Source organism: Doryrhamphus excisus, linkage group LG9 (assembly GCF_037039965.1).
Source record: "Doryrhamphus excisus strain RoL-2023G ecotype Guam linkage group LG9, RoL_Dexc_Guam_v1.1, whole genome shotgun sequence".
In the NCBI taxonomy this organism is placed as follows: Eukaryota; Metazoa; Chordata; class Actinopteri; order Syngnathiformes; family Syngnathidae; genus Doryrhamphus; species Doryrhamphus excisus.
The window spans coordinates 11,486,878-11,499,420 of NC_136365.1; the positions used below are offsets into that span (position 1 = coordinate 11,486,878).

General features: G+C 41.8%; 1 protein-coding gene across 2 annotated transcripts in view; it reads left to right on the forward strand.

Moving 5' to 3' along the window:
- Nucleotides 1–12,543, forward strand: part of LOC131135817 (voltage-dependent T-type calcium channel subunit alpha-1H-like) — a 68,263-nt gene that overhangs the window by 34,181 nt on the left and 21,539 nt on the right. For both annotated transcript variants that reach the window (XM_078793404.1, XM_078793405.1), the window contains exons 15-20: nt 384–668; nt 5,570–5,670; nt 5,763–5,886; nt 9,731–9,799; nt 9,885–10,069; nt 10,151–10,277. In XM_078793404.1, coding sequence (XP_078649530.1) covers nt 384–668; nt 5,570–5,670; nt 5,763–5,886; nt 9,731–9,799; nt 9,885–10,069; nt 10,151–10,277 — 891 coding nt within the window. The remainder of the gene's footprint in view (nt 1–383; nt 669–5,569; nt 5,671–5,762; nt 5,887–9,730; nt 9,800–9,884; nt 10,070–10,150; nt 10,278–12,543) is intronic.

The window sequence follows — 12,543 nt, forward strand, 5'->3', positions numbered from 1 at the left end:
ATGTTCCCTTTATATGCATTAGTTCCTGTTTGACGCTCTTATTTTCTATTGCTGCGTGTTTTGCACTGTCCTGTGTTCTGTTTTTGTTGGTACATTGCTTGGATGAGTATTTCCAAGCTTGAAGCTTGTCGGTTTCGGGATCCCTTTGGCTGGACTGCAGAAAGGTTTTTTTCCTTCATGGCTTCATGAAACACAATTTCACAAGGTACAAGTCATAGATAGAGGCTGGAATATAAGAAAAATGTATTGCATCTCACAAAATCTTCTGTTGGATGCTCAATGAATGTGGATCCTTCAAGACCGTAGCAAGAAATGGAAAATAGTGATGCAATTCAGTGCTTTGAGGAGGCTTGTCTTACTGTATGTGTCTGACCCCCAAAAAGCCCCCACTGGACAGCAGGCCAGAGAGCCGCCGCTCCAGCTGGGCCAGCATCAGCCGAGCCCCCAGTCTGCACAGGAAGAGCCAGTCGGGAGAGATGGAGTCCCTGCTGTCCGACACCCACACAGGTTCCAGGGAACAGTCTATGGACCAACAGGACTACCTGCAGGTCCCCATGCTGCACACACCTGACTGCAACGGTACCACCTACCACCTGCCTGACCATGACAACTACGATGCTCCCCACACGTCACACCACAGTCACCAGGAGGAGGAGGAACTTGAAGAGGTTTGCTTTAGAACTTTTGCACTATTCACTGTACTGCCCGATACAGTGGCACCTCAGTTAGCAATGCCAAAATTTAGAACCATTTTGCCTCAAGTGAGTGTACGATATGCAGTGCGTCTTGTGTTATTAATACACTGCATGAGTACAACTGTGCTCTTAAGGTATATTTTTAGGGCCTGTCAAAAATCCAATCCACTTTAGCGCGTTAATGTTGGTAACTATTTGAAGCCATTAAATACGGGAACATTTTTAGCGCATCATGTGAAGCCACGCCTCTCAGACGGCAGATGGAAGAATACAGTAGCGTCCCCACACAGCCAGTCTTATGCTCTTTTATAGCTGTATTCTGAGTTGAACACATCAAAGCAGTGCGATTCCAACTCACAAACACATCCTTCCTCAATGTCAATAGACACTCCGAAAATCCCAACATTTTTATGGTGCGTGTATGAGTGTAAATAAAAGACACAGAAAAACAATAAGTGGAAATTCCTATCACTTACTAATGTAACTTTTGCTGAGTATTGACGAAACATGTCAAATCGACTTAAGTTACGTGATGTCTTTGAACTCTTTCTGGCTCATGATAAAACGGTTAAAGTGTGTTTCAAAGTTTTATTTGGAGCTGTTAGTACATACAAATATCATTAATCCTGTCTTTTACTTTTGTCTTTTTCCTGATTACGGAATCCTATCATCTATTCATCTTTTTGTTCATAAAGTACAGCGCTTAAGCATATTTCATTAATTTGAAAACTGATTTTTTTTTTTTAATGTTTTGAGAATATTTCATGACGAAATGCACTTCTTTGTTAGCATTCCTTGTTTAGCTAGCTAAACAAAATGGCGAACCAGAAGTCAGCTACGTCACGTTGCCCGTCCAAGATGTCGTCAAAAACTTTAACACAAATTGTGTTTTTTAGTTTTACAATCATAGTTTTACATGCATAAAACAATAAATGCATATATCGTATTATCTGGACTATAAGTCGCTCCGGAGTATAAGTCGCACAAGGACAAAAATTAGGTAGAAAAAAACATACATGAGTCACACTGGAGTACAAGTCATATTTTATGTAGGTAATTTCTTTTACAAACTACTTGACCAAAACAGACATTACGTCAGTAAGTCAAGTTGTAACATTAATAACAGAATAGAGAACATGCTAACACAATGGTTATTCAGCTACACAGAAAATAAACATGAACAGAAAAGGTGTCCAGTTTTAAGTACAGTAACTGTTTTGTTTTCTTCATCATAGTAAGAGTAGCCTCCACTTTTACGCCAGTCCCTAACAAGTTTCTCACTTACTTTGTCTCTGCTGCTCCATTAGCAGCTTGTAGTCTGCGGAATATTATTTTCTTTTGGGGGGATTTGTGTTCTGTCGTTCTCAGTTGTCTTTGTAAGCTAATGTCTAATGTTTAAATATTGAATGTTAAGGAGTAGGAGATATCGCTGCAAAAGTCTAGAATGCCCTCTTGTGGCTTGTCTGTGAAGTTATATTTATTATATATATTTTCATTTATAAGTCGCTATGGAGTACAAGTCGCAGGAACAGCCAACCAATGAAAAAAAGGGCGACTTATAGTACGGAAAATACGGTAAATGATGAATGAACGTCTGCCCGGTGGTCGAGTGGTTAGCCAGACAGCTAGGATACCCGAGTTTGATTCCACCATCACCCATCTCTGTGTGGAGTTTGCATGTTCTCCCCGTGCATGCGAGGGTTTTCTCCGGGTACTCCAGTTTCCTCCCACATTCCAAAACCATGCTAGATTAATTGGCCACTCCAAATTGTCCATAGGTATGAATGTGAGTGTGAATGGTTGTTTGTCTATATGTGCCCTGTGATTGGCTGGCGGCCAGTCCAGGGTGTACCCCGCCTCTCGCCCCAAGACAGCTGGGATAGGCTCATGCACCCCCGACCCTCGTGAGGAATCTTTGAACTCATGTCAAATCAGAAATGTGATGATGGTTGATTTTGCTGCCCCATTTTGTCTTCATATCAACAGTTACATCTTGACTGTACTTCTACAGAATGTATATACGTATAATTATATTAGAACTGTCATGTTAATGACGCGTTAACTGGAGTTTTAACGTTGGTCAACTAAGCAGTTTTTTTTCTCTCTGATGATGTTTACATTGAACTGCCAGCTAAATTGGACCTCCAGCTGCTATTGACAGGCTGTCAATGTGATGACCGTGGCTGAAGTCCAGTGTTGTGCTAGCATTAGCCATTTAGCATGGAACTACCACAATGATGCACATTACCACTCAAAGTCATCAAATTTTACCTTGATGCATTCACACGTAGTATTAGCATTTGGGAGCAAGTATGAGGTGAAAGAAAAAGGGGGAAAATACATCCAAATACATCCATACATCCCTCTGGGCATCGGAGAACGGTAGGATGATGTGTTCAATGACCATCAAAAAAGTAGGACAAATTGAAGCTCACATTAAACATTTTAAAACTGTGGGACTGTAGTTACAGTATTGAAATACAATAATATTTACTGTAATATCGTGATGAATTTCTCTGTATCGTATTTTCTGGACTATAAGTTGCATTTTTTTTCATAGGTCGGCTGTTCCTGCGACTTATACTCCAGAGCGACTAATCAATGAAAAAAATGTTTATGTTACATAAACACTGGACACTTTTTCTGTTCTGTTCTGTTTTTTGTGTAGCTGAATAACCATTGTGTTAGCATATCTTACATTGTTAGAACTTGCCTTCCAAGAGGACGTAATGTCTGTTTTGGTCAAGTAGTTTGTAAAATTACCCTCAAATAATGCAACTAACACTCCACTCTTTACTCACAAACATTAAGAATTTAAAACCAGTATCATAAATAAACTAATCTTATTTTGAGCTGACACAAACAAAAACATGTTAATATGCTCAACCAGTCCAGGGTGTACCCCGCCTCTCGCCCAGCTGGGCGAGACAGCTGGGATAGGCTCTAGCATGTCCGTGACCCGAGTGAGGATAAGCGGTACAGAAAATGAACGAATGGGTGTTAATATGCTAAAAATAATAAATAATAATAATACATTTTATTTGTATAGCGCTTTTCAAAATACTCAGACACTTTAGAAAATGGAGTTGAATAAAAACAAGTAAACAGAGTAAAAGATACGTTAAAATCAACATTCATTCGTTAATACACAGTTAAAACATGAGTAAAAGCGGGGCGGGGCACAGCAGTCAGATATAAAAAGTTAGACATTAAAAACAGATTGAAAGAGTGAATGGGGCAAAGAGTTCCAGAGGGTGGGGGCAGCGATGGAGAAGGCTCTGTCACCCCAGGTTCGGAGCTTGGTCTTACAGGGGAGTGCCAGGAGGTTGGAGTCTGAGGAGCGAAGGGGACGCGGGGGATTGTGTAGATGGAGGAGGTCTGTGAGATATGGGGGGGGGGGCAGATCGTGGAGGGCTTTGTAGGTGATGAGAAGAACTTTGACGTAAATGCGTTGGGAGACGGGAAGCCAGTGGAGGTTTTTAAGGACCGGGGTAATGTGACTTACCCTGTGTGACCAGACTTTTTGAGTGTGGGGGTGTTTGCCGCCAGCTTGAGAGACTGTGGGACGGATCCAGTGATAAGGGAGGAGCTAATGATACTTTTGATCAGCGGGGAGATGATGTGGAGGCAGGGTTTAATGAATGAAGAAGGGATAGGATCCAGGGAGCATGTTGGAGTCTTTATATCGGTTAGTATTTCAGTGAGTTGCACAAGTGAGATAGGTGTGAATTTGGAGAGTTGTTGGGTGGAGCCAGATAGCAGAGGGTCAGGGGGCAGCGAGTGAGCCGAGGGGTGATTTAGGGAGCTGTATATTTTGGTAATTTTGGACTGGAAGTAAGTTAAGAAGTTGTTGCATTTGGTGGTGGTGAAGGATGAGGAGGAGTTGTCATTTGGCTTTAGCAGTGTGTTGATTGTTGAAAAAAGGGATTTAGGATTGTTGGAACCAGATGTAATGAGATTGAAAGATAGTAACATAAAAAATATGGCCCAAAGTTCCCAAATTGATATCCTTTTACTTAAAATTTTATGTAATTATCATTGTAGTTGCACATCGAATCGTTTATCACAAAGAGACCTACTTACTTTCACCTACTGAGATTAAATTTGATTAATTCTGAGTTAACCATGGGCATTAAAATGTGATTAATCATGATCAAATATTTTAATCGATTGATAGCCCTATTTTTTTTAATGCATTTAAATTTTTTTCTCCTTGTCAAAACTATAATTGTAAAATATGTCTTTTGTGTTTACATTTGGGGCTTTTTGGAAGGATTACCGTCATTTCCTGACTGTTGAGCGACTGGCACCCATTAAAGTTAAAGATTTGTACATAAAATGGCCACACTGGCCTATAAAGTGAATGTGGGAGGAAAGCGGAGTACCTGGAGAAAACCCACACATGCAGAGAACATGCAAACTCCACACAGAGATGCTCAAGTGGAGAATCCAACCAAGGTATCCCCATCTTCTGACTGTGTGGCCTACATGCTAACCACTTGTCCACCTTATGGTCATGACAAAGTAAAATAATTACTATAAAGTATTGGAATAATGCAATATTTCATTGTCGTCTTTCACCATTCTAAAGTTGTGTGTGTGCTGCGCTCTGGAGGTGGAAGTGTGGATAGTCCGGTTATATCGGTATTTTTTCCAACTCCCGAGAATATCGATATAACGAGACTTTACTGTAATTCTTTATTTATTATTGTGAGACCAAAATCCTGTCATGTTTTAATCTCACAAGCTCCCATGACAAAGGATGTTGTGACTAATCATGATTAATCATGATTAATTCATTTAAACTCGGGATGTAAAAACGCAGCGTTGTTGTGTGCCTTGTCTTCATGTGTGTGTGTTCCCTTTTTTTGCAGAGTTTGTATCAAAAGCTGCACAAGATGCTAGAGCCCTACGAGCCTCAGTGGTGCCTGGAACACGAAGAGTGGTCCCTTTATGTGTTCTCTCCACACAACCGGTAAATCCTCCCCTTCCCGCTCTCATGTGCGGCTGAGTGACGTTCACGCGTCACAACACACACGCCGTCACGCCCGTGTTGTTTCTTCTTAGCTTCAGGCTGTGGTGTCAGAAGACCATCAGCCACAAGATGTTTGACCACATCATCCTCCTCTTCATCTTCCTCAACTGCATCACCATCGCCCTGGAGAGGCCTGACATCCAGCCGCACAGCATGGTGCGCACGCACGCACACACACACACACACACACACACACTTGCACAGGGTTGAACTCATTAGTCACTTGATGTTCTTTGCAAGTAAACAAAGATACAATCCCGAAATGAATATCTCTGTCATTAAATAAAACTAGTCCACCTTCATTTTAATGACAGAATGAAGGCAAAATGCAACGTCACCTTCTGACAGCTCATCTTACTTTAAACGTCACTTATATGTATGCTAGGACTATGTTAAAAAGCCATAGCATTTCAGTATGTGGAATCAAACTATGGAATGGATTGAGTAAGGACCTCAAACAATGCACAACGATGAGCCAATTGAAGCAACAATACAAGCAGTTGATGTTTGCTAAATACAAGGATGAGGAGTCTTAAACCAGTCATGCATATATATATATATGCATGTGCTATATATATATACAGTGAAGAAAATAAGTATTTGAACACCCTGCTATTTTGCTATTTCTCCCACTTAGAAATCATGGAGGGGTCTGAAATTTTCATCGTAGGTGCATGTCCACTGTGAGAGAGATAAACTAAAAAGAAAAATCCAGAAATCACAATGCATGATTTTTTAACAATTTATTTGTGTGATACAGCTGCAAATAAGTATTTGAACACCTGAGAAAATGAATGTTAATATTTGGTACAGTAGCCTTTGTTTGCTATTACAGAGGTCAAACGTTTCCTGTAGTTTTTCACCAGGTTTGCACACACTGCAGGAGGGATCTTGGCCCACTCCTCCACACAGATCTTCTCTAGATCAGTCAGGTTTCTGGGCTGTCGCTGAGAAACACGGAGTTTGAGCTCCCTCCAAAGATTTTCGATTGGGTTCAGGTCTGGAGACTGGCTGGGCCATGCTAGAACCTTGATATGCTTCTTACGGAGCCACTCCTTGGTTTTCCTGGCTGTGTGCTTCGGGTCGTTGTCGTGTTGGAAGACCCAGCCACGACCCATCTTCAATGCTCTGACAGAGGGAAGGAGGTTGTTCCCCAAAATCTCACAATACACGGCCCCAGTCATCCTCTCTTTAATGCAGTGCACTCGTCCTGTCCCATGTGCAGAAAAACACCCCCAAAGCATGATGCTACCACCCCCATGCTTCACAGTAGGGATGGTGTTCTTCGGATTGTACTCTTCATTCTTCTTCCTCCAAACACGCTTATTGGAATTATGACCAAAAAGTTCTATTTTGGTCTCATCTGACCATAAAACTTTCTCCCATGACTCCTCTGTATCATCCAAATGGTCATATGCAAACTTAAGACGGGCCTTGACATGTGCTGGTTTAAGCAGGGGAACCTTTCGTGCCATGCATGATTTCACATCATGACGTCTTAGTGTATTACCTACAGTAACCTTGGAAACGGTGGTCCCAGCTCTTTTCAGGTCATTGACCAAGTCCTGTCGTGTAGTTCTGGGCTGATTCCTCACCTTTCTTAGAATCATTGAGACCCCACGAGGTGATATCTTGCATGGGGCTCCACTCCGATTGAGATTGACCGTCATGTTTAGCTTCTTCCATTTTCTAATGATAGCTCCAACAGTGGACCTTTTTTCACCAAGCTGCTTGGTAATTGCTCCGTAGCCCTTTCCAGCCTTGTGGAGGTGTACAATTTTGTCTCTGGTGTCTTTGGACAGCTCTTTGGTCTTCGCCATGTTACAAGTTAAAGTCTTACTGATTGTATGGGGTGGACAGGTGTCTTTATGCAGCTAACGACCTCAAACAGGTGCATCTGATTCAGGATGATACATGGAGTGCAGGTGGACTTCTAATGGGCAGACTAACAGGTCTTTCAGGGTCAGAATTCTAGATGATACACAGGTGTTCAAATACTTATTTGCAGCTGTATCACACAAATAAATTGTTAAAAAATCATGCATTGTGATTTCTGGATTTTTCTTTTTAGTTTATCTCTCTCACAGTGGACATGCACCTACGATGAAAATTTCAGACCCCTCCATGATTTCTAAGTGGGAGAAATAGCAAAATAGCAGGGTGTTCAAATACTTATTTTCTTCACAGTATATCACTATATTGACCCATTATGTCATTGTATGGTCATCACCTCGTACTTCAGTATGGGACAAAAATAAAAACCATTAAAAAAATAAAAATTAAACATTAAAAAATTAAATTAAATATAGAAGAGAAAAAAACTAAAATTATATGAAGAAAGCAGGAAGTGAACAAATGTAACAGTTACTGATTGTAAAAGTACCAGATGGAGGGGTAGGATTTAATAAGCTTTGCTTCTTCCTACTCCTTTTGGACATGTGGAACTGTGAACTGATTATGTGATGCACTCAATTGCAACCTGATGCATGTTCAAATGAAATAAAACCATTACCATTACCAAAGTCCAAAAGTGCCAAATCAATTTAAGCACGGCATATTATAAATATTTGAATGTAGAAATATTTTATCATTGCTTGCTACCATACAAGTGTAAAAAGTTCACCACTGTTATGGTAATGTGTTAATGTTCTTAAGTATTTTTCAAGTGTAAAAAGAAGTCAAGTACTTTTATGATTAAGGCCGGACACAAATAAAATACCCAGTCTATACAGCGGTGAAGACATGAAGTCATACATTTTCTAGCATCCTTACTGTCAGCCAATAGTAAAAAGGGGGTATAATAATAATAAACATAAGAACTCATAGCTCTCTGACAGTGTGAATGAAAGGTATTGTTATTGTTGGATGCATTCATTACATGTCATGACATTACATTGTCAATTCCATTCTCCCAAAAAGACTGATTAGTATACGTCAACATGAATCAGCTGATGAATACAAACCAAGAATGTCCAACAACATCGATGTTATCGTCCAATATTGGCATAAAAATGAGAGATTGTATCAAATCGCTTGAGGGTGTATGGCTGCACGACAATATTGGATATGCATTCATTCATTCATTCATTCATTTTCTACCACTTTTCCTCACGAGGGTCTGGTGCTGGAGCCTATCCCAGCTGTCTTTGGGCGAGAGGACTGGTGGCCAGCCAATCACAGGTCACATATAGACAAACAACCATTCTTCGGGCGAGCCAACCAATCACAGGGAACATAGACAAACAACCATTCCCACCCACATTCATACCTATGGATAATTTGGAGTGGTCAATTAACCTAGCATGTTTTTGGAATGTGGGAGGAAACTGGAGTACCCGGAGAAAACCCACGCATGCACGGGGAGAACATGCACACTCCACACAGAGATGGCAGAGGGTGGAATCGAACCCTGGCCTCCTAGTTGTGAGGTCTGCGCGCTAACCACTCGACCGCCATGCAGCCCGCCCATATTGGATATTAGTAAAAAAAAAAAAAAAAGCCCATATGGGTCACCTCAAACACAAATGTACCTCACATGTCTGAGTGTTTTTCCAAGTGGTTTGGTGGATTGAAGAAATGAATGTCATCTCATTTTTGCACGGCAGTGGTGGGGGTGCTTGTACAGCAATAACCCTGGGGGGGGGGGCTGCATGAATAACAGTTGAGCTTTTAAAGAGCAGGACGAGATTCCATCGCTCATTATGTGCTCTGTAATAACTTGTTTTTTCACCATCATCTTGCAATGATGGTGTATCGTTAAAAGAACCTACCAATATTACTCTTGCTGTCCATCATGTTTTCCACATTAAAAGTGCCACAATATGTCAAGTAAATTTGTAGTTTCTCATCTCTTTTCCTCCCTGAGGATTTCATGGATTGATCTCCACTTCCGACTTGGCTTGCATTATCTTTCATCATCAACATTATTTTCTTCTTTTCAAATGATGGCAAAATAAAAGGGAAACTAAAACATAATGTGATAAATGTGTGTGTGTTACAGGAGCGAGTGTTCCTCAGCGTATCCAATTACATCTTCACTGTGATCTTTGTGGGAGAAATGATGATCAAGGTAACTGCAACAAAAGTCTCCCTCACATTGTCATCCCCTTCCTTGTCTCAGGCTTGTGTGTGTGTGTGTGTGTGCGTGCATGAAGGTGGTAGCAATGGGCTTCTACTTTGGAAAGGGCGTGTACCTGCAGAGTAGCTGGAACATCCTGGATGGGCTTCTGGTGTTTGTGTCGCTGGTGGACATCCTGGTCTCAGTGGCGTCGGCGGGTGGAAATCGCATCCTGGGCATCCTGCGCGTGCTGCGTCTACTACGCACCCTGCGACCGCTCAGGTGTGTGTACGAGTTCATGCCACTTCCTTTCTTTGCATGTGCTTGCATGACCTGCCGTGTGTGTGTGTGCGTGTGTTGCAGGGTGATAAGTCGTGCCCCAGGTCTGAAGCTGGTGGTGGAGACTTTGATTACATCCCTCAGGCCCATTGGGAACATTGTCCTCATCTGCTGCGCTTTTTTTATTGTCTTTGGAATTCTGGGAGTCCAGGTAACAACCCGCACATTTCAGTAATTACTGTTATGAGGATATATCCTGTCAATGGACAATATTATACAAAGTTTGTGCTTTTATTCTGAAGGGGATAACACGAATGGAACACACAATGCAACTGCATTGTGCATTCTGCAGTGCATCAAAGCATCAAAGCATCAAAATAACAATTACACACTAACATACAGATACTCGCATCTACAATCTGCTATTAAATATAAGATATTCAAGATATTTTAGTAATAGTTGAGTCATCGCTTGTCATCAAGGGGTGATGGTGGTTCCCGCAGCAAAACTAGTTGAGGACCACAACTTTAGAGTAGTCAGTGTACAGCTTGTATACCAGTATAAATTCACTGGCAGTGAGTGAACACACAGTTATTATTATCGAAATAGCAAGATCATTGTTATCTTGCCTGCGGCTGCACAAGTTCCCCCCCGGTAAAAAATAATGATTAAATAAAATAAAAATACAAATTACTGATAAGGGGCTGCACGGCGGTGGAGTGGTGAGTGTGGTTAGAGTGTCCCCCCCGATCTTAGTTCGGTCGGACGAACAGCTTGTCTGGGGGACACCCTTCAGGTGGTTCTTGGTCCTGCATGGCGTTGGACATCCCTCTCTCCACCTCCCAGTTGAGAGCTCCTAGCACCTGGGTTACAGGCACGAAATTCTCTGGCACCGCCTCCAACTCCGTGCGGCAGAAGATCCTGGACAGGGCGTCATTACGGGACCCGGGCCTGTAGGTTATGACCATGTTAAAGCGAGCCAAGAACAGTGCCCATCTGGCTTGCCAGGGATTCAGTCTCTGTGCAGTCCTGATGTACTACAGATTCTGATGGTCGGTCATAACAATGCCTCCACTCCCGTAGCATCAAAAACGATGACCAGCAGCTCCCTATTCCCCACATCACAATTACCCTCAGCTTGGGTGGGGCGATGTGAGAAGAACTAAACAAAACGAACAAAATATGATGGCTCAGAAGAACAAAAGAAATACAAGAATATAGAAGAAAACAAGTCAAAAATGCAAGCCCACATTACCAACAATGTAACGATGTACCACTTCTACTATCACCATCTACTCTCACACAATGGTTTCTTAATCTACTCTCTCCCCCGCCTGGAGAGAGACCTTCCCTTTAAATGCTCGCTCCCCTCCCTTGGGCACATCCACTCAACAACAGGGGTGCAGCACCCTGTTTGCTATTTTGTTCAGTCCAACATCACCTGACCACCACTTGCGTGCCAATTTCGCTTCTTAGAGGGGCAAAACATCCCAAACGGCAAAGTCACAGGTCCTAAGGGGAAATAGAAAGGAAAGAAGTAACACAAAACAGAGGCAACACAACAGAACCTAACAATAACAGTGCCAATTGTTATCGGTGCTGGTTATGAAGTGCCAAACAACATCGCTGTTACAGTATTAGTAATAATATGCGGAACAATATCACCATATTGACTGTATTGTCGATTTTGGTATCGGTAATGAAATGCTGGCCAATATGGCATTATCGATATCATGGATAAGGGAATCAGAAATAAAGTGCAGGACAAAATCAGTATCAGTATTGGTTGATATTGGTATGTATTTATAGGTTATCACATGGTTTGTCTGGTATCAGGCCAGGTATCATGCCCCCAAGTGTCAGTTACTGATACTGGAACGCAGGGGCATGATACTGGGCCTGATACCAGACAAACCATGTGATGATCTTATTATCACATACTATTTAATCATGAGCTTATTATCACATACTATTTAATCAAAAGACCATTTTGTTTCCAGAAAATGTTCAGTTTATTACATGTATTATATCTAAACAGTGTAAACACAATAATTGCAAAAATATTTCAACAATCATATTTTATCAACAGTCTTATCTTAACAATGTCTGACATTTAAAGTTCCATGAATCAAGTTTGGGTTTTTGGGCGGCACGGCGGTCTAGTGGTTAGCGCGCAGACCTCACAGCTAGGAGACCGGGGTTCAATTCCACCCTCGGGCATCTCTGTGTGGAGTTTGCATGTTCTCCCCGTGCATGTGTGGGTTTTCTCCGGGTTCTCCGGTTTCCTCCCACATTCCAAAAACATGCTAGGTTAATTGTCCATAGGTATGAATGTGAGTGTGAATGGTTGTTTGTCTATATGTGCCCTGTGATTGGCTGGCGACCAGTCCAGGGTGAGCCCGAATACAGCTGGGATAGGCTCCAGCACCCCCCGCGACCCTCGTGAGGAAAAAGCGGTAGAAAATGAATGAATGAA